This window comes from Cordyceps javanica, chromosome 4 (genome assembly GCF_051103115.1).
Source record: "Cordyceps javanica chromosome 4, complete sequence".
Taxonomy (NCBI): Eukaryota; Fungi; Ascomycota; class Sordariomycetes; order Hypocreales; family Cordycipitaceae; genus Cordyceps; species Cordyceps javanica.
Window position 1 is genome coordinate 1,878,613 of NC_139298.1, and position 24,648 is coordinate 1,903,260.

General features: G+C 54.6%; 6 protein-coding genes across 6 annotated transcripts; 3 read left to right on the plus strand and 3 right to left on the minus strand.

Annotated features, from left to right (window-relative positions):
- Positions 1-866: 866 nt before the first annotated feature.
- On the plus strand, positions 867-2,208 carry V2A60_006466 (aminoglycoside phosphotransferase family protein; the record flags this gene model as incomplete). The annotated part of the gene is made up of 2 exons (XM_083257760.1): positions 867-1,198; positions 1,272-2,208. The coding sequence occupies 2 exons, from the start codon at positions 867-869 to the stop codon at positions 2,206-2,208; spliced, it is 1,269 nt and encodes a 422-aa protein (XP_083113886.1).
- Positions 2,209-3,736: 1,528 nt separating this feature from the next.
- On the plus strand, positions 3,737-5,374 carry V2A60_006467 (uncharacterized protein; the record flags this gene model as incomplete). The annotated part of the gene is made up of 1 exon (XM_083257761.1): positions 3,737-5,374. The coding sequence occupies one exon, from the start codon at positions 3,737-3,739 to the stop codon at positions 5,372-5,374; it is 1,638 nt and encodes a 545-aa protein (XP_083113887.1).
- An 806-nt stretch (positions 5,375-6,180) lies between these two features.
- V2A60_006468 (thiolase family protein) lies at positions 6,181-7,443 on the plus strand (the record flags this gene model as incomplete). Its single annotated transcript, XM_083257762.1, has 1 exon — positions 6,181-7,443. One exon carries the CDS (start codon positions 6,181-6,183, stop codon positions 7,441-7,443), a length of 1,263 nt encoding a protein of 420 aa, XP_083113888.1.
- A 232-nt stretch (positions 7,444-7,675) lies between these two features.
- Positions 7,676-9,988, minus strand: V2A60_006469 (hint-domain-containing protein; the record flags this gene model as incomplete). Its single annotated transcript, XM_083257763.1, has 3 exons — positions 7,676-9,338; positions 9,388-9,932; positions 9,986-9,988. 3 exons carry the CDS (start codon positions 9,986-9,988, stop codon positions 7,676-7,678), a joined length of 2,211 nt encoding a protein of 736 aa, XP_083113889.1.
- A 5,826-nt stretch (positions 9,989-15,814) lies between these two features.
- Positions 15,815-16,692, minus strand: V2A60_006470 (GNAT family N-acetyltransferase; the record flags this gene model as incomplete). Its single annotated transcript, XM_083257764.1, has 2 exons — positions 15,815-16,522; positions 16,681-16,692. The coding sequence occupies 2 exons, from the start codon at positions 16,690-16,692 to the stop codon at positions 15,815-15,817; spliced, it is 720 nt and encodes a 239-aa protein (XP_083113890.1).
- A 2,898-nt stretch (positions 16,693-19,590) lies between these two features.
- On the minus strand, positions 19,591-22,578 carry V2A60_006471 (uncharacterized protein; the record flags this gene model as incomplete). Its single annotated transcript, XM_083257765.1, has 1 exon — positions 19,591-22,578. The coding sequence occupies one exon, from the start codon at positions 22,576-22,578 to the stop codon at positions 19,591-19,593; it is 2,988 nt and encodes a 995-aa protein (XP_083113891.1).
- Positions 22,579-24,648: the final 2,070 nt, after the last annotated feature.

Here is a 24,648-nt window from a genome sequence, read left to right on the forward strand (position 1 = left end):
GAGACACGGCAGACACCCGGACAGATTATTGAGTATGATTCTTGGAGAAGAAGCGCAGCACGTCCAGTGACTTGTCACGGCTGCCGCTGGGAATGCGCGGGACAACAGAGACGCCCGGAGGGTGTTGGCGCAGATGGCTGCCGACAAATCATGAGCCGAACGAGATTGCCTGTTGGACGATTTGCAGCCTCTTCTACGCCGTTTCGTGAGGATGACTCTGGGCGAGCTTCAGGTGCAAAGGTGGCAGCGCTTCGGTCTATTTATATTTGGGTGGTGGCTCAGTTTTTTTTCAGTACACCTCAGACGGCCAGTTTCTTATTGCTTTTTTTTTGGAAAAAAAAAATCGCATTTCTAGCCTTCTTCATACTGTCGAGTTACCATGTGAGACAGTGTTGAGGGAGACAAAGCTGCCATCCATAGGGCATGTATTGGGCAGACAGGCATTCCGAGTGCTCAGAGCCACAGTCTCCAAACACCTTTCCGGATTCTCATTACGATTCGGTGATGGGATGAAGAAGAAGGAGGAAAAAAATAAACTGCGAGGTGTCAAGGTCGCGAGACTCGAGCAAGCTACGGCTACTTTTACAAGACATTCGCCGGTCTGGCAGGTTACGCGGGCGTTAGTTGTCTTTGTGTCAGGTTGAGCACAAAAATAAAGGCGGTTGCCTTGATTGGTTCGCATGGCGCACACGGCCCAGGACGATGGGTGTCAATAGCAGCGTGTGGCGCGAGAAAAGGCGGGCGGATACGAGGTGTACAAAGGCCGACCCTGCATGCGGTCCAAATGCAGCAACATTCCTCATGTTCTTGATTATTCCGGAACCAACAGTGAGCAGTCGTTGACGTTGAGTCCCAAGCGAGCAACCATGAAAAAGACCATCAGTGTGGGAAGCGCGGCATGGACGTGCGGAAAGGAGTACACCGACGAGTACGCGGAGCGCATAGTGCAGTTCCTCAGGTACACGCGCGAGGATGCATTGTGCGAGTACGCCTCGAGCCTGCGCGGTGGTGTCGCGTGCGTCGTGGCCGCCGACTTTGCGGCCGGCAGCCACCACATGGTGCGCAAGCTGTGCTTCGAGGACGGCGTGGAATGGGTGGCCCGGATGCGGCTGCCACCGATCTGGGGTGACGAGGAGCTGAGCTCACGAGCCATTAGCGCGGCCATGAGCTCTGAGCTCGCCGCGATGGCCTTTGTACGGTATGCGTTGCGGTTTCTGCTGGCCAAAAGGCGCTTGATGGCTTCTCGAGCACTAACGCTGGAGAGATGACAGGCAAAACACAGATGTTCAGGTGCCCATCGTGCACGGCTACAACCTTGACATTGACAACCGGGTCGGGTCTGCGTTTGTGCTCATGGAGTACGTTCCCGGGAGCACAGCAGACGTCGTCTCGAGGATGTATCCCGGCGACCACCGGGGCAGCATCCCGACGCACTTTCGGGAGAAGTTTTGGCGGCAGCTGGCGGGCATCATGGTACGCCTCGCGGCTGTGCGGCTGCCCATGATTGGGTCCATCTACCGCGAAGGCAGCAGTCCGGGCGCGTTCACGGCAGGTCCTTTGGTCGAGACGCTCTCGGGGCCATACGGATCGGCCGCAGCCTTCTACCGCGACTTTGCACCGCGGCTAGGCAGGCGGCTCGGCAACGGGCAGGCGGGAGAAGAAGGGCAGGCGGCGCTGCTGCAGGGGTTTGCGCGCGTGGCCACGTCATCGTTTGTGCCGGAGACGGGCGCCGAGGAGGAGGAGGAGCACAAGGAAAGCCGCGGAGGATTTGGGCTGGCGAATTACGGCCTCAGCCCCAGCAACGTGCTGGTGGACGCCGAGTTCAACGTCTTGGCCGTCATCGACTGGAGCGCGGTGGTGGCACTGCCCGAGGCCGCGCTGCACCAGCTGCCGCAGGGGATGGGCATCGAGGCGGCGATTCCGGGAGCAACGGAGGCTACGGAGGCGGCCGTCAGGGAGGCACAGGCTCACGGGCGTCGCTTTGCCGAGATGGTGGAGAGACAGGCGCTGGAGATGGCGGATCACAAGGAGAGCGTGATGCCGCCGTTGACGGCGGCGGGGTTCTACTCGCGAGAAGCGGTAGCGTTTCGGGCGTTGATCGATATGCGCAGACAGCAGGACAGCTTGAATAGGCAATGGGCTAGAGGATTGGAGTGGTTGGCGGAGCATAGCGATGAGGCGCTGGACGGGTTTTACGCAGGAAGCTGATGGGGGGGGGGGGGGGGGGGGGGGGGGGGAGGCGAGTCGTCCTTTGGCCGAGGCGAGAGGTAGACGGAATTGGGTGTACCGGGAGGAGGATGAAGTAAGCAGTACTTGGTAGTATTCGGTGAGTGATGGTGGCGTGGATCGAGAGAGTTGTGAATGCTGGTGGTATACTATGTGATGTGGTGTAAGTTGTGTGAGTGAGAGTGTAAGCTTGTGATGGGCCTGGGTCAGAGTTGAGAGGAAAGAGGTGGTGACTTGGCGGGGTGTTGGTGGAGCGTGTGTTGGTCGATAAATGTGACTCGGTACATATACTGAGTAAGTATCAGTACTTAGGTAGTTCATCTGTACTGAGTTGGAGCTCTGTGGCTGTGTTGCTTTTTTCCTTGTATGTTGACAGTTTTCTTCTTCTTTTTTTTTCTTTTGCTCCTTCCTTGTCCTCCTTCTCCTCGTTCATGTTGTTGTCGTCTTGTCGTCTTGTCGTCTTGTCTTCTCGTTTTCTCGTTTTCTGATCCATCTGCCCGGCAGAAGAGCCCCCTCCCCATAAGCATTGACATCTGTAAGGTAAGTAGTATCTGGATGTACCACCACCTTGCGGAACCCCTGTCCCGAGATTCTAGCGCTGTTCTGGTCATTGTTTTGATCAATTTTTCCATTCTAGCGCAATCACCTGGCTTGCCTCTGGCTGTGGCCTCCAGCCTCCCCCCCTGTTTTCCCCCTGTTTCGCCTACTCTCGCTCCACCTGTCTTCCTCCCCCCGCCTCTGCATTTTCCGCTTGCGTTTGCTTCGTTTTTAGCGGATGAATGTACCAATGTACCTGGCCTGCCCGCCTGCCCGCCTGCCCGCCTGCCCGCCTGCCCGCCTGCCCGCCTGCCCACACTAACTGATCTTGGTAGCTCAGTTAGGTTAGTACTTTGGGTTCCAGTACTTGGGCCCCTAAGCAGCCGTTGTCTCTGCCTGGCAACCGCTCCCAGCGCTTGTCCGCCAACTTGCGCTCGCGCCACAGCTCTCGCCCTCTGCATTTTCCTTCAGCTTTCTCTGAATATTCGCGCCCTCGACATCTCCCACCAGCCACCCTCCCACACACATCACCACTCACTGTCCTTTTCGTTTGACTCTTCCCACCTCTTCCCCATTGTCAAGAAAATTCATATACACAATTCTCTTTCGCTATTCCCCCCTTTCCCCTTTTTTCATTACCTTGTTCTTTTTTTAGCCCTTTTGCATTCCTCCCTTGGGCCTGGCGCGCACATGCACGAATCGCGCTCGTTCGCCCTTGGTTTGTTTGGTTTCGCCTACGCCGTCCTAATTTTCGGTCCGCAACCGGTCATCGCATTCTGAGACATCCAACCCTTCATCAGGGACCACCATCCACTCTTGGACTCTTCTGTAGCAAATAAGAAAAAAAAACAATCATCTGGTTTCCTCTCGCCTCAACCACAGAAGAAACATTGCGCCTCCCAAGTCCGTTCAACCACATCCACGACCGCTTCATTTGACCTCGTCGCAATAGCTTCAGCTCCAATCTCCAGCCATGGCTTCCCGCCTGGCCACCGACCGACACCAATCACGTCGCACAAGCCTGTCGGCACCGACCACGCCAATGGACCACGTCCAGGAACCGTTGTCCCAGGTCACTCTGCCCTCCACAGAAGGCCCTGCCTCTCCCATCGAGCCCAGCGCCTCCTTCAAGACCGAGGTCAACGACGACAGATCTTCCGCCATGGTCATCCCTTCCTCCCTCACACCGCCGCCCTCCTCCCAGCTCGGCCCCGCGGCCAACCGACGCGCCACGGCATTCTCACAGTCTCAGCAGACGGCCCCCGTCTCCCCGCCCGCCACGATACTCAACACCCTGCCCAACCGTCACGACCCCTTATCTGCCTACGTCCCGCCGTCCGAGGACCGTATTCGCCATGCCTCGCCCGATCAGCTGCGCGACATGCTCGAAACATGCATCGCCCAGAACCACAAGTTCAAGATGGATAGGGCCCATCACAAGCTGCAGCTCAACCTGGCTACTATGCAGGCTGACGAAGAGTCCAAGCGTGCCGCCGTCGAGCACGACATGGTTCGCCGTCAAGTCGATGTTCTTTGCCACGCCGAACACTCCAGACACGCCAAGCACGAGTTTGGCTCTCCCTCGGACGCCATGACTGCCAAGTACTTGGATCTCAAAGTCTCCCACGACGCAGTCGTCGACGAAAACCATACCCTCAAGAAGCGACTCCGCGCCGCCAAAAAAGTCATTCAGCAGAAGGAAGACGAGACTGTCAGTCTCATCGAGGAACGCGACATGCTCCTCAACCGTATACGGGAGAATCGAGAGCACCTTCAGATACTCTGCAGCCCCGGTGGCCTTTTCCACGAAGCCCTCACCCCGCGCCAGAGCTCCCACCTGCCCCCGTCCGACCATGCCGCCCGCGTGCACGGCACCGACAACCAGCATGGTCTGTCCATGATTCTCCAGGCTATGGACCATGAGAATCACAACAACAGTGCTCCGTCGACGCCTGCCCCGCAGCCGCGCTCCGCCCCTGTCCAGAACCGCCGCCACAGCCGCAATGCTCAGTCCATGTCGTCCTTGCCGACTACGCCCGTCAACCACCCTCGCGGCGCTCACTCTACCCTTCTTCCGTCTGTCAAACTGGTGCCCCAAACTGAGCCCCGCACCATGTACACGCAAAAATACTTCGAGCCCATCACACCGGATCGGCGTCATGGCCGCAAGAGCCGCGAAAGCACCATTTCTGCCGACGAGGCCGAGGATGCCGTAGCCACCAGGAGAGCGCCAGGCCCACGCACCAACCTATCAATTCCGAGCGAGCGTAGTCACATGGCCAACGAGTCGGACGTCTTCGGTAGCCAGGCCAGCCAGGCGGCCGCCGACCTCCTTCGTCGCCACCCCGGCCAGAGCTTCGACGCCGCCAGCTCTGGCGACTCGCGCGATGGTAGCCCGATCCAGCTGCCCGTCAAGGCCGTCGCTCCCAAAGCCCGGTCCAGACTTCCAGACTCTGTCCGGCCAGACAAGAGACGGCATTCGGGTACTGACACAGAAACGGCGGCAGCAGCTGCCAAGTCACGGCGCGAGCAAGGCAGCCCAGCCAAAAAAGTACGAACCGGTGCTGACACGGACAGACGCCGCGTGGGACTCGGCATTCAGTATCAGTGATTATATACGACGAAAAGTATTACGGGCATGTATTACGAATTTATGACTTGAATGGAGTAATTGGTGCGTTCTTCTGGTTGGAGTCTTTTCTTTCTCCATCATTGCTATTCTTTGGGGAAATTTCGGGAATACGGTGCGGGAAGGCGGGAGTTTTTGACTTTTGAATTCCAGAGTATACTGGTAATATGCATATATATGTAATATATGTAGCTGGCCCAAAGCAGAACTGGTGTCAGAAGAAAAGAAAAGGAATCCAAATTGAAGTTCCATGTGCTCAAAGTGTTATACATCACTTCGATGTAATTTCGTTGTTTTCCCTTGTGCTAAAGATGAATATTGCCGCGGCCATTGCCGTCAAGTCGGGTGTCGAACTAGCTACCATCCCAACTGCCGCCGCCACTACCCGAACACCAGCCCACTTCCGATACAAGCTACCCCAGGTTTATTAGGCCTCAGACCCTCGTTGCATTCCGCTTCATCTTTTATCCTGGCGCTCTTTTCCTTGCTCTCTCTCTTTCTCTCTCTCTCTCCTTTTTGCGTCATTTCATTCTCGAGTTTTATCTTTTGTTTCTCCTCTCTTCTTTTCAGGTTTCTCGCATTTTAGCGTCTCCTCCCCGCCCATTGACGACAGCAGGCATCAGCCATCCTCTCGTCCGCAAGCTCCATCGCAAGACAAGAAGACCAGAACAGAGCTTAAAATCATAGCCTCCGCGGACATACCGACCCCTGCTCTGCCACCCAATCACGTCGAGCCCCATCCAGGAATCACTTCCGCCTTCTTCTTCTCCTCCTCCGCCTCAATCGTCATGAGCCTCAGGACCGCCGCCGAGACGCTCGCCCGCAGCGCGTCCGACGTGGTCATCGTCTCGGCCCTGCGCACGCCCATCTGCCGCGCCTACAAGGGCGGCCTGCGGGACGCCTACCCGGAGGAGCTGCTCGCCTCGGTGCTGGCCGCGACGCGGGCCGCGGTGCCGGAGCTCCCGCCGGCGGCCGTCGAGGACGTGGCCGTCGGGGTGGTGCTCTCGGAGCTGGGCGGCTCCAAGGCCGCCCGCATGGCCCTCAACCACGCCGGGTACCCCAACAGCACGACGCTGCACACGGTGAACCGCGCGTGCGCGTCCTCGCTGCAGGCCGTCTCCGCCGTCGCCGCGCAGATCCGCACGGGGGCCATCTCGGTCGGCATCGCCGCCGGCATGGAGAGCATGACGCGCAACTACGGCAGCCGCGCGGTGCCGCAGGACGTGTGGCCCGCGCTGCTCGACGAGGCCGTCGCCGCAAAGGACGTCCGCGACTGCGTCCTGCCCATGGGCCTGACGTCGGAGAACGTCGCGCGCCGGTACGGCGTGTCGCGCGCCGACCAGGACGCCTTCGCCGTCGAGAGCCACCGCCGCGCGGCCGCCGCGCAGGCGTCGGGCGCCTTTGACGCCGAGATTGCGCCCGTGCGCACGCGCTTCCAGGAGGTCGACAAGGAGGGCCGCAAGGTCGGCGCGGAGCGGGCCGTCACCGTCGCGCGCGACGACGGCGTCCGCGCGGGGGCGACGCTCGAGGCGCTCGCCCGGCTCCGGCCCGCCTTCGCGCCCGACGGCGCCTCCACGGCCGGCAACTCGAGCCAGGTGTCGGACGGGGCCGCCGCGACGCTACTGATGAGCCGCGCCGCCGCCGCCGAGCTGGGCCTGTCGCGCGCCGTCCTGGGCCGCTACGTCGCCGGCGTCACCGTCGGCTGCGCGCCCGACGAGATGGGCGTCGGCCCCGCCCTGGCCGTGCCCAGGCTGCTGGCCGCGACGGGGCTGACCCCGCGCGACGTCCACCGCTGGGAGCTCAACGAGGCCTTTGCCAGCCAGGCCCTGCACTGCCTCCGCGCCCTCGACCTCGAGGACGCCTGGCGCGACGGCCGCGTCAACCCCGACGGCGGCGCCATCGCCCTCGGCCACCCGCTCGGCGCCACCGGCGCCCGCATGGTCGCAACCCTGCTCCATGGCCTGCGCAGGACCGCCAAGGGCGACGTCGGCGTCGCCACTCTCTGCATAGGCACGGGCATGGGACACGCAGCGCTGTTTGTGGCAGAATAAAGTTTGTTGGAAGCGCATCACTGCTAGCTACTACCGTGCGTTGGTAGCTTGGCAGGCGCTTCTTGTGTATATACATGTCCATAAATGGAGTATCAAGGGCCTCCACAATGGGCCAGAATGAGGTCAAGAAAACTATGTACTTGTCAATTTATCTGCTTCTTTGAATAAAACCTAGAGGTGCCAGCCTAGTGACACAAGTAGTAGAGATTACGATTATAAGAATCATGTAAAATCAGGATCGAAGAACAGCCTTGCCTCGCATGCTCTCCGCAAAGGTCAAGGCCCTGCCTCGACTTTCGTCCTTTTTGAATGAACAGACCAGTCCGTTCCGCGAGTCTCGTCCCACGCCACTTCCGATAAACTCGCCCCGTAAGCCGACAGGCAAGCCCAGAAGCGACTTGCACACCACGTTGTAGTCCCCAAAGAAGACGTGCGCGCGAACGTCGCCGCCGCTCGTGACCCCGTGGCCCAGCGTCACACCCCAGATGCCGTCTAGACGAAGCGCGTGTGCGTCCGGACTCCTGTCACGCTGCAGCATGATGGAGTAGATGGAACCCGAGTACCGTACCGCCTTGTCGGCGCAGTACGCCGGAAACGTCCATGCCTTGCCGTCGACAGAAATGGGGTGCCACGGTGTGACCAGGACGGTGCCCACGCGGCAGAGCGTCTCGTCCTTCACCGGCGTTCGCAGCACGGCGGCCACCTTGCGAGAGCCCAACGGGGTTTGGAGCTTCATACCACGGCGTACGCGCCTAATCTCAATGTCGCGGCCGGAAGCGAGTCGCACCATTGTCGAGCCGGCAAAACATACTCCTCGTGCATTCCGATAGCTGCTCATGGAAATGGGTGCCGATCTTGCCAGAGAGCCACCGGCCTGAAGCCCGTGCTTTTTAGCAATGTGTTTTTGGCGCGATGGCTCGGGGGGCGGCAGGTTGTCGAAGGCTTCATCCAACCTGTCGCGGCAGGCGATAAACAGGGGGCTATCTCGGCCATACTGAAGTGGCCCAGGGTCCTTGAACGAGTTGCAAACCTGTCTGGTGTGGGCATTGAGGAGGGATGGTAGGTAGTGTTGTCCCCATCGTTGGAAAAAATCCTCCTCTTTGCGCAAGGCAATCGAAATTTGACCCTCTGGCTCCTCGCCAGCAAGATCTTGCATCAAAGACTTATTGAGCAAGTCAGAAAATTTGCTAGCTGGTAGCCTTTCAATGAGCGATGCAAGTTCTTGGGCAACCTTCTCAGTCTTGTCTGAAACAGCTGCTGTGTGCTCACCCTGTTTCTGAATGGGAAACAGACTGGAGAGAAAGGAAGAAATTTGTGCTCTCGACTCGTGGTATGCGACCGCTTCTTCCGGCATAGAGGACGTATCCATCAAATTATGCGTGACCGTGGCCAATGCATAATTGCCCGCGTCGTTATCAAGAACCGGCTTGTATCTGATTGTGGCTTCGAGAACGGGTAAGGGACCCGGATCTAAGCCACAAAGTTTGGATATATGTGGACTGTAGAAGCGCAAGAATACATCACGCGATTGACCGTATTGAATATTGCCCAAAGGAATATCGAGTTGCATCCCATGCCCAAATGAGCTCATAAACGGCTCTGGTGGGCTGCTGAGGACAGAAGTACCCATTGCCTCTTCGATTGAGGTCGATGGCGTGTACCTGAGCTGTAGAGTGGCTTCCGTGGCGTACGTATTCTGCAGATTTGCTACTGCGTGAACAAAGACAGTGCCAATCATGCCGGCATCTGGGATAAAGGAGTAGTTTCCGTTTCCAATCTCTGCGATGGACTTTAGCAGGCCAGACCGCAGATAATAGCCAAAGCCAAAAGTATGGATGGTGGCCGGGAGCGGAAGCTTGTTTCGGAGCTTTGGTATATAGCCAGCGGGGGGGCACCTTTCGAATGTTAGCAGATATGACATAACGTAGGCCAGTGCAGTCGTACATGTGATTTGGCATGCCGTCGGTGAGAACCATGACGGCCGGGACCTTGCCATCGGAGTTTACATCTTCGAATTGTTTCAGTCCAGTCAGGATACCATGCCATAAATTCGTGGCGTCTTGCGGCTCCATGCCCTTGATGTTACTGCGGGCAGTCTTCTTATTCTCGTCCGTCATAAACTCCAGAGGCTGTAAAACGCTGACGCTGCTGGCAAACGTCACGATGGACAGGCGGTCGCGCTCATCCATGGTCTCAACGATGGTTAGCGCAGCATGCTTGACGAGGTCCAAAATGGAGAGACCGTTAGCCTCCGAGGAGCTCTCGCCAGGCACCGGCGCGGCATCAAACATGCTGCCAGAAACGTCGATGACGAGCACAATGTCGCATGGGACATGGTGCAGAGGAGTGGGCGGCTCCTTGGGAGGCTGTAGGCTCGCAATAAACGCATTCTTGCGGGGGAAGCTGTCCACCTGAAAGTACACTGGTGGCGAGCCGATTGTATACTTTTCTGACAGGGACAGGTCTTTTACTTGTTGGAGTGGAAGTCTCTATCGATGTGTTAGCGGAGGCGCATCCGACAATGGTGCCCATGGCAACAAACCATGATGTATGGTGCAGCCACGTGCTTGTCTGCATTTGAGGACTAGAAGCGATCCATCTACCAATAGACAAGATATCTTGGTCGGGGCATGGTCAACTTATTAGGTGAGATCGTGGCAAGGGGCGCCGGGATTGGATGTGCCTGAATCACTTGCAGTGGCTCGGCAGCTGACGACCGTCGCCAAGCTCGGCGGCGCGACGAAGCCTACTAAAGGCGCCGTACTCGGGGCCTCTGGGGTGGGCTATTTCGGGGCAGACACGAGACAGAGCGAACTGTGGGTTCAATTTGGCGCATTCACGGCGGCGACTTGTATGGGCATACCGTAAGGCTGATCTCGCGAATCCCGATTCGGCAAGTGGATGAACGGGGCCCTTCAGCTGGGCATGCGACGGTGCCACCAGCCTCAAGCTGGTTGGAGACGGGGATTTTCTTCTTTTTTCTAAATTGGGACAATTGTAAACATTCGCATTATTCGGGTCCGTTCTTTCTGTCAGGCAAACGAGGCTGCTCGTCGTTGGATGCAGATGAGGCATGGCTGACGGGCAGCTCCCAAGATCAGATTCTGCCTGTGGGTGGCGCAGCGCGCGCCTGGTTACGTTGCCCCTCATAAGAAGGGCTCATCTTTGCCATGTCATGCAAGGCTACCAGGGCGCCAAGACGGCTCCAGCAGATGGCAGACTCACGCAAATGAGGAATTTCAGCTGTTGAGGGTTGGTGCGAGATGGTAGATGAGCAAGCTAATTTTCCGCATAGGCGGACTGTGCCTGATGGTGTCTTTGCTGAAGGGGTGTTGGCCACTAACAGCTGGCAGCTGGCAGCTGGCAGCTGGCAGATGCGATGGCAGATGGCATATGGCAGACAGCAGCCGACGAGGCGCAAACAGCATTCAAACAACGGCGTGGTTTTTTTTTCTCACAAAGATGTATGACAATCGTATTTCTCCCACAGTTTTTGCATGTTTCAATTTACCAACCGGTCAAGTTATTGCCTTTTCTGCGTCTCTGCTACGTCGTGTTGCTTCTGCATCGAGCGCCGTCACATTGTCAGCCATCTTCTGACATGGCGTATGAGGCGTTTTACCATGTCATTTCCTCGGTGAATATTGCTACCAGTATTACCAAAATGAGGTCGGGACGCCTCGATTCATTCATCATCATCATGGTCAGAAACGAAAAGTACGCGCAGAGGCTTTGCGGCTGAAATATTGGTACCTTGACGAAATTGCCCGATTTTGATCACTTCTCAACCTAATAAGCTAGGGCGGCCGTCCGACATACGCAGCATCAAATATGCGCATCACTTTGCCAAACCAGGAATCGTTGCATGTCGTATTGCACATGAAAAGGCACATATGCACTCCATTTCCCTGGTGAGATGGAGCATCCCTGTGATGACTTGCAACCGCTTCGCTCCATATACGAACAAGGTCGCGACGCTGCTGAATGGGCGATTTGGGAGGGCTTGTTGTCTAGTACAAACTTTACCGGATGCGTTGACGAAAAAATCGTCACTTTCGATAGACTTCGCGCATTATTCCCGCAGCTACTTTACCTTGCGATAAAAGTCAGCCCCAAACGCTGCCTCCCGCATTTGCCACTCGTCGGCCGACCACGCAGTAGATAGAAAGAGCTTGAACTTGGTGTCGCTCGTCCTCCACACCACTCTGTACAGTTAGCTTATGACTCTTTGGCGCGCCACAGCTAACGTGTTTGCGAGCTCACGATCCGAACTGCCGGCCACACAATCCTCTGGGTTGGGCAACATGGTCAGCCATGGAAAAATTAGGGAACCAGCATGAGCAAAACTACGTCATTGCCTCGCGCCTACAGCGAGCAGGCTGGTACGCCCAAACCGCAGTTGGGCATTAAGACAACCCCAAGGTCTGAAGCTTGGAAATGCGATTGCTGAGATTCATACATGCTCATAGTTCATCTTCCAGCATGTGAAACGCGCGACGGCGAGCTAAGAATGCCTTTCATGCAGACGCCTTCCGGCTGAAGCTTCCCCGCATCTGGCCGGCGCGGGCACCCAAGCTCGACACCATTCTGCAGCCATCAATTAATTGGCCGTGCAAAGTTCTAGACCAGCTAGGTAAGTAGGCATGCTAATGGTGTGGACGACAAAAGATAGATGGCAATATGCGGATACTGCAGCCTGTGATGTTGTGACGCCACTGTGCTTGATAAAACGGTATACAACTTTGGCTCTGCTGGATCGTCTCTTTCCCTTCCAATTTTGCACGGGATTGGCAGGACCCTGCGACAACGATCAGCGCAGTGAGCTTGCCACCAAGCAAGCAAGCAGGCAAGCAGCCTTTTCTAGCTACGCCATTGTGCAGCAAAATCTCCGTTTTTGGACAACGTCACGGCAGGAGGCTTGGATTACCTGAAAATAGGCTGTGCCAGTGCCTGCGGGGTTGGAGCTCGAGACGTGCAAGGTCAAAGGTCGCGCCGTCCTGAGGCTCTGGGGTTTGTCGCACGGCCCATCCGGGGATTGCCTGTTACAGTTGCGCAAGCAAGCCCAAATCAACGTGGGGACACAACAGGATCTGGAGGAGGGTCAAATGTAACGAACCGTACGGTGGTTAATCTTTCTCTTCGGCCAGTCGTCGCGCGGGGGTTGACTAGCTTGGCTGAAGCAGCGCAGCCATTTCAGGGTTCGTCGCAGCTAGCTCTAGATTGGCGCGTTTGGCCCACCGACAAGGAAGCAAGTGTCCAACCAGCGCCCGTCAAGGGCAAACAGTACAACCACTGGGCTGGTTATTGCTAGGGTGTGGGCAGTGGAAGAGCGTCATGGCTGCCACACTCGGCATGGGTACAGAGAGATGTGGTACTGATAGTGATAGCCTATAGGACAAACTGCGTCATTCCAGGGTTGGAGGCTCCTTGCAGTTCCTGCCAAAAGAGGGAAAACGACGCCCCGAGGCTACTGATTAACTTTTGAGAGGGGACGAAGCGATGAGCCAGCCAGCCAAAGGCTAGTTCGTTGCAGAGCGCCCGCCCACCACCACGCTTCTCCTCAGTTGGCTTGCACTGGCGCTTTGCGGCAGTTGAGCTCCCCGACTCTATTCCGTCTTAACTGAGAGCTTGATGGAGGGAGTAAAAGAGGGTGTCCTTTGACACCTGATGTCGGCACGCAAAGTAAAGAAGAAGAAGAAGAAGAAGCAGAAAACATGGTGCGACAAGCGAAGCGGAAGTGGTGTGGTACTCGCAGGTGACATTACTGGGTGTGGTACGTCTTCCGGTTTTCTCCGCTGTTGCCTATTCGGCCCCCCTCCTCTCCGAGCAACAATGATTGAGAGTGAGGCGGCAAGGCAGGCAGGCAACAGGCAAGCAGGAAAAATACCTTTGCCTGTGTCAGTGATGAGTGGTGGTGGCAGACGAGGAGCTTGTGGCGGCGAATCATATGCTGCGGCCCCTCGCACTCCGGCGCGCCGCAAGCAGTCCCACTTGGCTGGACTCTCAGTCAAAGAGGCTGTTCGCACCGCAGCCGTCTTGTCTCGGTCTTGCGCTTATCTCTGGTGGCCTGAGAATTGGCTTTCGCGGTGGGAGAAAGGAGGTCCTGTTAAGGCCGTATCTCTGAAGCTATAAAACCCCAATCCCCCCTTGGACGACTGGCTGTTTTTCCTTTTCATCTCATCTTATCCAAAACTCTTTTCTTTGGACAAGCGTCTTCAAGTATACAATCGCAAACCAGCTCTCTCACTCACACCACACCCACACACTCACACTACACTCAACACCACTACGACACAACAACCACTCACTCAACCACTACTCCCAGCCAAGATGCCTGCCTTTGAGTACTGCTGCAAGTGCGGAAGCATGATTGTCATCAGCACCACCTGCTCCAACTGCGGCCACCAGCAGTGCAACGACTGCCCTGCCTCTTAAACGGCGAGGCGCGCGCGCGCGCAGACGACAGAACAGCCTCTCATGATGTCGACATGGCCCCGAGGCTTGACTGGATCAACAACAGCCTGACACACCAGGCATGTACGCCTATTGTGTATGTGGAAAAGACGGTCTTGGCTCCGGTCACCCACATGGCTAATTACGCGACGTCAGACTTTCAACTCGTTATGAGCGACTCGCAAGAGGGCGCGGCACGACCAATGACTTGACGTTATGTTACGGGCAACCGGCGTTTCTTTTTCTTCTTTTCAAATTTGGATTTTCTAGCGAAAGATACCATCGACAGGCGCTTTATGAATGGAATATTAATTCTTTATTTCAAATCTTTTTCCTTTTTACTTTCATTTCGTCAATGCCTGTCAAGTACCTTTTCCCTCCCGACTTCCCTAACATCTTTTTCCAAGTCTTGACTCGCCCGACACCCGCGACAACCCGCGTGGGGCCCGATAAGACACTGGCAGTCCGTCTTTCCTATTTGCGCGGACGTCGCCGCTCACGGCGTAACTCATTTCCTGCATGCCCGAGATTTTTTTTTCCACCCGGGCCGACTCCCCCATGTAAATCACTCTTTTTAATTCAGTGACGGCTTATTGGCCGGAATCAGAGCTACGGTGGTGCGGCGGGGAGGGGGGAAAGAGCCTCTTACTCTCTTTTTCCGTCGCGGCGCGCGCGCCGAATGGGAAAAAATAAGAAAAAAAAATCAAAAGCTCCATTCATTCCCTCATGCGTAAAAACCTACTGAGTAAGTTACTTGGCTTATTAGTCCCGCCGCATGTAAGGTTGCAAAGCTATTTTGGATTTTCTTAGTGGTTTTTTTTATTTTACCATGTCTCTCTGTTCTTATCAGTGGAGAAGCCCAACTCAAGCCACCTTTTTTTCCTTCTTTTATTACATGGGGGGGAAGTCGGCAGAGCTAATAAGCCTGCTAGCTCCGAACCAGGTTAACTCTTCCTGCTCCTCCCCCTCCCCTCCCCTGCATGATGACGATGAAGGAAAAGAGTGGGAAAAGATTGATGACAGCTTTGAACAAAACCCACAAGATGGAAAGGGGAAAAGTAAAAAAAGGGCAAAGGAAATTGCATCTGCTTCATGGTAGATGGCCTATGCCTACCAGTATTCGCAGGCAATCAGGCCACACGAGTTGACGAGTGATTTTTTTTCATTCTAACCAACGTACCGTCTCTGATACTTTGTACAGAATTTACAGTTTTTTTTAGAGCAAAGTCTAGGCTAAGTGAGAGACTCACAATGCCTTAACAAGGCGAGAGAAGCATCATAGACCACATTCATACTTTTTCTCCTCCTCCTCCTCCTCCTCCTCCTCCTCCTTCTCCCTCTTCTTGCCTTTTGCGGATAGAAAAGACCCTTTTTCCCATTGAGTGGATTCCTTTTTTCGATATGTGAGATTTCTTCCCAGCATCGTCTCCACTTGCTAATACTATAACGTCTGATTTTATTCTATTTTATTTGTTTGATTTCTCATATTTTTTTTACTTGTAGTTTTTTTATGGAAAATTGCATTCTTCTTCCCCAAAAGTCAGGCAGAGTTGGCAGAAGTCCGACGGCCGAGTCTAACCGCCGGGTGACGTTGTCGAGACAGAGTGCTGGAACCCCGCGACAACAAGCGAGTCATACCTGTTTTTTTTTTCTTTGTTCATCGATTTCTAGCAGAATAAAAAGTACATGTACTCATCTCTAGCCGGAATTGCAGAGCAGATGTGATTTCACGTATATATGAGTTGCTGATTCGTCTTTCCATGTACAATACTGAGAATCATGACCTATTTGCGCCGGGTCTTTTCTTTGCCAAGAGTGCCTTCGATTCTTTCTCTTTCTCTCCTCTCTCTCCTCGTCGTCTTCCTCTTGGTTTCTCTTTTCCCCCTCTTCCCCATCTTCCTCCTCCCCATTTCATCACTCAGTAATCCCGCACCATGATAATCGTCGACGTCTTGACCTCGCGCTCCTTGACTCGAAAGCCCAGCTTTTCGTAAAACGGCACCACCTTGCTGTTATCGCCGCCCACGCCGAGCCATATCCCGCGCGACTTTTCCTCCTCGCCGCCCTGTCCCTGTCCCTGTCCCTGTGCCTTCTTCATGCTGTCCACCAGCGCCTCGAGCAGCCTGCGTCCCCATCCCCGGCCCTGGTACTCTTGCAGCAGATCAATGTGCATGGTGCCGCGGTAGCCCTCGCGCACGAGGTCCTCGTGGCCGTCGAGCAGCAGCCAGCGCGCCGAAAAGGCCAGCTGCGAGAGCGCGAGCTCGCTGATGCGGCCCGTGTCGCGGTCGACCCAGGCCGCGCGCGAGACTCCTCCTGCTCCTCCTGCTCCTCCTCCTTCAGCTTCGTTGCCGCCGTCGTCGTCCGCGCCAACGTCCGGACGCAGCCGCACGTCACCGTTGTCGCGCCCGCGGCCCTCGAGCACCTCGCGCACGTACCGCGGGTAGGCGGCGCAAAAGGCGGCAATGTCAGGGCAGCCGATGCAGTAGCCCACGGCGCGGCCGCCGCCGTCGTCGACGACGAAGCACGTCGACGGCGACAGCAGCGTGTACTGGTGCGTCCAGATGTAGGGCGCCAGCCGCACCGCGGGCTCCGAGGCGCTGAGCGAGGCCGGGAGCGTCGCGCGGCACTGCGATTTTGGGGTCGACGTGAGTCAAATGGTAAAAATAGAATAAAAATAAAAATAAAAGAAATAATGTGTGTACAAAGAATGGCTTCTAGTTTCCAAAGGCCGTGGACACAAAAAAAGAAGAAGAAAAGAGACAACGCCAGGGAATGAGGACTTACAATGTGTGACATGTTGTCGAAATCCGACTCTTGATATTGCCGTATAAACGCCATGTCTCTCGTTCTGAACTCTACCCAACACAATCACAGCTCTTTCTTTTCTTATTTTTTCTTTTCTTGGCGTTTTATATCCGCAAGGGTATCTATCCCCCTCTTTTTGGCTTTTCGTTTCGGCGTACACTTGCGCCGGCAAAGCTTATCCCGATTTTTGGCTCAAGTTTCCGATCAAGGTCTATCGAGAAGCGAAGCAGTGCAAAACATTCGGCCCGGACGTGCCTTTTAAATGATGATGGTGTAAGAGATGTATGGGAAAACGACTGGTTGCTGGCAAGGGGCTTTTTTTTTTATGACAGGTTACTTGGGCATGTCACCCAACTCGCCCCTACTAGCCTTTTGGGAAAAAATAGGCCCTCTTTCCTGACTCTCTCTCTCTCTCTCTTTCTCTCTCTTTCTGTCTCTGACTTTTTTTCTCTCCCTCTTTTCCCCTCCTCACTCCTATTTCTCACCCCCAACTCTGGCACCACTGAACTGGCAGGACGTCCCCCCGCCCCCCTCCGTAGTCATGGCCTTTTGCTCCTCACGCAACCCCCCACCTTTGGCAACAGGGTGAGGAGGAGGCTGCGGGACAACCTAGAGTTACTAATAGTTGAAGAGGGGTCTTTCTCTCACTAAAAATCCCGCTTTAATTCGGTGGACGTCCGCCTTTTGCGTGGGGTAAGGCCGGGTAACAACGATGAAATGGCCCATCGATGCAGGCAGTTCTGGGTCAGGAAGGGGGACGAGGGAGAGCGGCGGCCGACGGTGACGGCGACGGAGCCCACCGAGAGATCCCGGAGCGCCGAGGTTTGCCGGAGCAGCCACGCTAATCATTCTCACACACGTTGAAAACCGTTTTGGGCCTGAGAAGCAGTTCTATTCTCTATCACAGCCTATCTCACAGACAGACATCCAGCAACAGTTTTCATCTCCTCAAGCTTGCGCGAAACCCTTGACCCATTTTCTACTACAATCTCATCACTCCCATCCAGCGGGTGCTTGCCACGATGATCATGTATTGCAGTCTGGGGGGCCGGGCCGTCCTGATCCTTCTTCATACGCCTCCTCAGCCGCTTGAACGAGAAATCATTTTTGGCAGCTATCAACCTTTCTGTCATCCTCGTTCACATCCCCATCTATTCGATGATCTAGATAATCTCTCACGGCATTTGGCTATTTTTTTTTGTTTTTCCAAGCGTCAGTTCAGATACCCGCCGAGTGTTATGTTGCAAAACCACTTACGACACAACCTTTCACTATAGTTAAAGTCCCACATCGTTAGCACCAACAAGCTCGTCATTATATCCTGTGCTTTGTGTAGACATCCTGCAGCAAAGATGAAGGGGAGCAGAGTCAAAAAAAGAATTCAAGCTTACAGATTTTCTGTGAGAACAATGTTCCTTGGGCATTTTCTTTCTCTCTGCCGATATACGTCGCAGAAATCGCCAACAACAATGTAGTACACATGACCACACTCGTAAAGCATCTGTGTGTGTGCAACAAGAGCCGTTAGCATTTCTCCCAACAAAGAGAAGTAACAGGGGGGGGTTCAAAGTTAAATATATGGCAACAACGACGCCTGCGCCGTGCTTTCACCGAATTTGGTATTTCGTGTGTTGTGTTGGGCTCCGCATAACTGCCCAACAACGATTGCCCTAAATTCTGGCGCGATAGCGGTCTCTGTCCGTATATTTCTATAACACTCGTCAACGAACCTGTTTGTGATTACACATGGCTTCTTTTGAGGACGGTCTATCGCCCTATAATCGCATGCGGCCGGCTCGGCAGATCAATCAAGGGCACAGTGGCTCGAAGATGAGAGCAAGTGGCAAGTTGCTCGTCCTACTGCGATTCCACAGAGGAAGAGGCGGCGAATGTCAAGGCGGCGAAGAAAAGTAACAAAGCAGGCCGTTAAAGAAGATGAAAAAGTAACCAACAAATCTTCTATCTGGAGCTGCGCTCCCATACTTATGTTGGCAGTAGCCGCCCGGTATTATATCAGGGTCGCGAAGCTGTGTCGTGTACAGCATCATATCGACCTCTTCACTCTCCACGCGGGAAGGATGCGGGGGATTTTCTTTTCATTCAAACCACGCGCAGTTACACGAGTAAGTCTTCGTCGTTGCCAATAGCGCCCGTCGACTTGGCCTGCAATCTTGTTTGCGTCGCACCGGTCGTGACTCTACTCCTACCCCGTCAGAGGTCTTTGACGATAGCTTCCCGTATGTCATTCACCACTTCACAGCACTTGAGCACAGCTTGCGAATCAGGCTTTGTCACCGGGTACCTTTCAATTGTAGTATCGAAATATCTAGAAATGCTCATCTGGTATTTTTGCACTCTGTCAAGTGCTTTTCCTCCTCTCCGTTCCCTTCCAAGCGTCAAATGGTTTCTTCTTTACATACTATTTTCCATGCTCCAATGCCGAAGCTTTCAAACAAGCGTGGTAAGTCAAAGACCTGCCTGACTACCTAGCACCTGCATCAATTTCGAAATCAAGTACATCAACATGTTGCGCCGTCTGCTCGCCAAATTCCGCGATGAAATGAGAATCTGAAAATGTGAAAAGAAACGACCGTTCAGGCAAAATAAATGACAAAAACAAAACATGGGGAAAAAAAGGCACAAGGGGCAATGTGAAGCCGTCCATTTCGTATAATAGCAACGTGAGTAAAAGGTAGTCAAGAATTGGTATGTTGAAAGTAAAAGATGATATCGTTTGCAAACGCTGTTGTCGCTTGTAAACGAGCCGATATTAAAAGAACCCTGTCTCCAGTAATGTATATTCGTAATGTTGTGTGTATGTTGTTTGACCTGTAGTAGGTTGCTGGCAGCTGTTCCGAGGGGTGTTCGGGCGGCCCATCTTGTCAATTTTCAAATCATGCCACCGGGCAGGCTGCTGCTTGACATATTTCCATGTGGAAGCGGTGGTCGGTGAGAAGGCGCTTGGGGGTGATGATGAGAACGCTCGGCGTTTTGGTCGCTCGTAGCTCTGTAAAGCGGCCGTCGTTGTTCGTCCCCGCTGTCGTCGTAGGCTCCCTCTGCGTTGTCATAGCCGACGTGCTCGCCGTTACGAAACAATGGGCTAATCAAGCCGTTCTTTCGACGAGGGTTGATGGGTGGAAGCGGAGGGACACCAAGAGGGGCACGCAAATTGGGTGTAGAGATCGTGGCTCCGTGGAGCCTTGAAGGTTGAAACCGGCTGTCGGGCAGGTATGTAGGCTCAGAAATATCTCGCTTATTATTCATCATGGAGAATGGGCTGTTGGGGTGCGAGGACATCTTTGTGCGGCCATCACTGGAGGAGGAGACCCCGCGGGGCGCGATTCGCCTTTGGCGTTCATGTCCCTCGCGGCTGCTTTCCGATCCGCTACGGTCTCTTTCCGAGGCCGACTGTCCGTTTCCTGACAGACCAGCTTGCTTGTAATGAGGAGATGCTGACTGGTCATGAGAGAAAGTTCGATGAGCTGCCGGACGGTCAACTCGCGGGTTGGATTTTGGAGGCGAGCCACCGTGTCGTTGCTGTATCTCCATTTCCTTCATTTTCTGAAGCTCTCTTCTAGCCTGGCGGAAAGCCTTCAGCCCGGCATGCATGTTCTCGTCTTTGGGCAGCGGCATAGGGAGTTCCTGTGGAGCAGATTCACCAGATCCTTTTCGGGTCGAAGGTGCTGGAGACTTTCCGCTCTTTGCTTTGGAATCAGCCTCTCGGTCGCGACCACGGTCAAACAGGGACGTGCGGCTTGACTTGGTGCGAAGGATTCCGAGCGCATTATTTCTAGCAGCAGCCAGTTCCTTGGTTGACTCGGGCGGCGGCATCGGTGGCGACGACTCTTCATTATCGGGCTCAGCATATGAAGTCAGTTTTTCACGTACACGCCGAGCTCCATCTGCCAAGTGTCTAGCAAATTCATCCTGTTCGCCGCGGGCTGCAGGTATGGTCTGCTTCGCAGTCGGAGTCCACGTGCCGCCGTCAGCCGCAAACTCCTCGTCATCGAGTCCCCAGCTAGTATTGCGAGCGTGGTTGTGTTGTTGCTTGAAATTTGGTGATACAGATTGTTGTGGCGAGTCGATATCTGGTGTCTGGGTAGTCGCGTCATATATAGAGGAAGCATTGCTATGACTGCGAAGATGTTGTCGAACCATTCCGCTCAGCCCGGAGTTTCCTCCAGGTCCCAATGTAGGAGAATCCTCAGGGGGTTCATCACGCAGGCGTGAACCTAATTCCACCTTATCGCCCACGGATGAGTTGTCGTCGGAGGCTCTGGATGACAAGGAAAGCGGTGTCGGGAGGGCTGATTTGCGGAAAGCAGGGTGGTCCTCATCGTTCGGGCGTTCGACACTCAGCTGCACGCCTAATGGTGTAGTAAAGTTGGAGTATCCGGTGGAACCAGAAACATCGTCACCGTCATCGGAGAATGAAGTCGACTGATACTCCTTCTTGCCGAAACGATCAAACTTACTCGGGGTAGCGTCTATACGGTCACGGAGACTGCGATGCATAGAAGATGATCTGGATCGGCTGGCATCGTGTGAGGATCGTCCACCAGTCTGACTCCGAGTTTCAGACGCATCACGTCCTTTGCGCATCTGCTGTTGGCGTTGAGCAAATTTAGAGTCGTCATATTGTTGGGCAGGTCTACTGAAAACACCCATGGCCGTTGCTTTTCCCCGATCATTCGGCTGAATGGGCAACATGGGGTGGTGGTCATCGGCCTCACTGATGGGTGGGCTCAAGGGCGGGTTGGCCCCAAAATTGGCCCTTGGCTCTGTTGTAAACTTTGGCACTGCCTCTTGAGGAGTTTGGGGGGAAGCACCGGAGATAGGTGGCGTAAAGGATCGCAGGTTGGGCGCACTCGCCTTGGTGAGAATGGTACGTCTCTCCATGATACGATCACCAAAAGTCGTGGCTGTTGGAGAGGGAACCTGCATGCCATCCGGTGAAGGTTTATTGCGATGAGACTTGGACAGCGTATCCATGCGGGAGAGGGCAGATGACTGTTGGTTTTGCAGGTCCTGCGTCAAGCCTTGTTCGTATAGCCGCCTTGTACGAGTGAAGCTCCGCTCCACGGTGCTGGCAGACGACGGGATTGCATACTGACCCTCTTTGGCCGAGGGTACCCCTGACGCAACCGAGGTGGCGGCAGTGGAAAAGCGCCCGACAGACGCAGCGGACGAGGTTGTGGAGTTTGTTCCGCGCTTCTTGTTGTAGTCAAAGGCCGTGTCCAACTCAAGCGTGTCGTCAACTTTCTCTTCAAAAGAGGCTCTCTCTCTCTCCGACTGCCTCCACTTTTGAAAGGCTGATTTGGCAACATCCTCATCGTACAAAACGCGGCCCCCCATACCACCATTATTTCCGGTCTTGACGCCAGCACCAATACGGAAGATCTTTTGGCGGCCGCCAAACAGGTTATTCCCATCATTTGGTCGCGATCTGTCCATGATATTGACGGCGTCAGTATTTTCCGACCCGTGTGACGAATTGATACGAGTAAGTGAGGCGGCTTGGAGCGACTCGATTTCGGATATATCATGTAAACCAGAAGTGTAGCCAAAGTCCATCAGCCTCGATTGGCGCTTGGGGAAGAGAACACTATCGTCGCTGGCTTTACCAAGCTTAGAATGGGGGTCGTCTTGCTCTCGTAGCATGGAGAATCGGGCCGAGAGACCGGTCATGAGAAGACTGGTTCTGAAATCATCGGTAGGGGGGAGCGCAGTATTAATGTCCAAGTTTTGCTTGGGGTCAATGTCGGGCAGCTTTTTTTTGCTGAAAAGTTTAAAGGGGCCAGTCGTGTCACTGTCCATGGAAGGGCGAGGGGCAGACACGTCGTCCTTGGTTCGCTTCTTAGCTCGGAATCGATTCATCTTGAATTGAAGATGATTGTGTGGTAAATTTATGAGTTGAGTGGGTGCCGACGGCTGTATGCGTAGGTGTGTAGTGACGAGTTGGGCAAGTATTGGGCAGACTAGCCTACATAATTGCGGTCAGCATGGGGACATATCGACAGGAGTAGCTGCGTCCTCGGAGTTTGAGAGCAAGCAGTTATAAGACGATGAAGGCCTGCGTAGCTCAGAGCTGGCAACGCCCACTCGGATTTGCAATCGTCCTTTCGTCATTCCCCGATGGTAGCTGGGTAAAAGAGAATACTAACAGTGACAAAAGTTTTCTCTGTCCGAAACGGTCAGCCTACGATGTAGTTGGTAGGCAGAGCGGGCGGCATGAGGCTCTGGCTGCTGCACAGTTTCTCGAAACAGTCGATGCGGAAGCCACTGCCGTCCAACAGTCAAGGCACGATGCCTGCCTGAGCCGATTCGTGCCTGGTCGAACGGATGGGCCGTGCGGCGTAATGCGGCGGAAGACGGTGCAGGAATCGTTTGCAAGGTCAATTCTGCTTGATAGGCGTCGTACTTGCCAAAAGTCGCAGTCTATGCGGGCGAAGAAGGGTTTGAACGGGTGCTGTGCGTGAAGGGATCGTTGCCAGTAGCTGGGTCGTATCTCGGTCGGCGGATCTGAAGTATGAGGAGGCGTCTTGACGGGGGTAAAGCACCGACGGAGATGGAGTCGGACTAGAAAATCGGGCAGATGCAGCCGTGGTCTACCTACAACACAACAGCAAGACGAGAGTAGCACGGTAAGCGAAAGTGCAGTCGATAGTAGCCTGGACAAAGGAAGGATCGAAGATATGAGAAGGGGAGAGAGAAAGAAAAAAAGAGTGAGAGCGTAGGCGAGGTCGCGTCCGAGTGGTACAGTAAGGACCAGGGTATAGAAATAAATTCGGGGGAAGAGCTAGCAGCCCAGCGAGACGGTGCCTGAGCCGAGGGCGTAGGTGGACGGACAGGGGGGGGCTTTACAGTTTGTGCTCTGATACCCGTACGGATACCTTCCCAAGTACTCAGTACTACTACAAGCAGAGACAAAATAGGGAGGGGGCCCTTGGATAGGCAGATAAGTATCCGTACAGATTACATAGAGAGACGACCGGGGCATGACGATCCAGTTAATCTGTACAGGACCATTTGTAACTGGAAGTGTTTACTTTTTACATACCTGCCTTGGGCTGGGGGGGAGGAGGGGAATACCTAGGGTTGGCGTTTTTAGTGGCTCTCACAGGGTGATTGGTGGTTGGTGATGGTGGTGCTAGTGGTACCGGTGGTGCTAGTAGTGATGTTAGTGTGTAATGTTGGTTGTGGTCCTGGGTGCTAAAAGGTCAACAAGGGGGCGGTTTGGTGGTGCTCGCTTGGGTGGGCAACGAATACCAGTTCCCTCTTCAGAAGGCAGGCAGCAGGTAAGTAAGGTAGGTAATACCTACCTAGGTACTCCGTAGGGAGTACTGAGTAACCTACTTGCCTACCTACCTAGTACCTACCTAGGTACTCAGGAGTCAGTACCGACGTGATTGCCTGTCTAAGGTACCTACCCACTCCTCCGTACTTTACCTACTTACAGATTACTCCGTACCCAGGCATGTATCTTCTGCCAACCAGCCCACGGCAACACGGAAGAGGGTGGAGGGCAGCAGCTCTCCCCTCCATCCCACAAGGCAGTCTGCGGCTAGTCCCAGGCACTGGACTCCTAGGTGTGGGGAGTGGACACACCAATTCAGGTACGCGCGCACGGCTGGAACTGGTGGTGTGCTGTGCTGGGAGTGCTTGATGGTGTGGTGGCACACATGAGATTTTTATTGGCACCACGGCAGTGATGCTGCAGGCGGTGGCTGGTACAATGGACGCAATGTAATCCCAAGCAGTTAATATAATGTTTGAGAATGGAAACCTGACCTGCCACGACAAGACAATATTCCTAATTAGTACGGATACTGATAATGATATGGTTGCGGTACGGAGTAACCCGTATGGATTACAGCACCTAGTTACCTACTGGTACTGATATAAGGTACTCAGTAAGTACAGCACCGTGCGCTGATGACCAGGTTC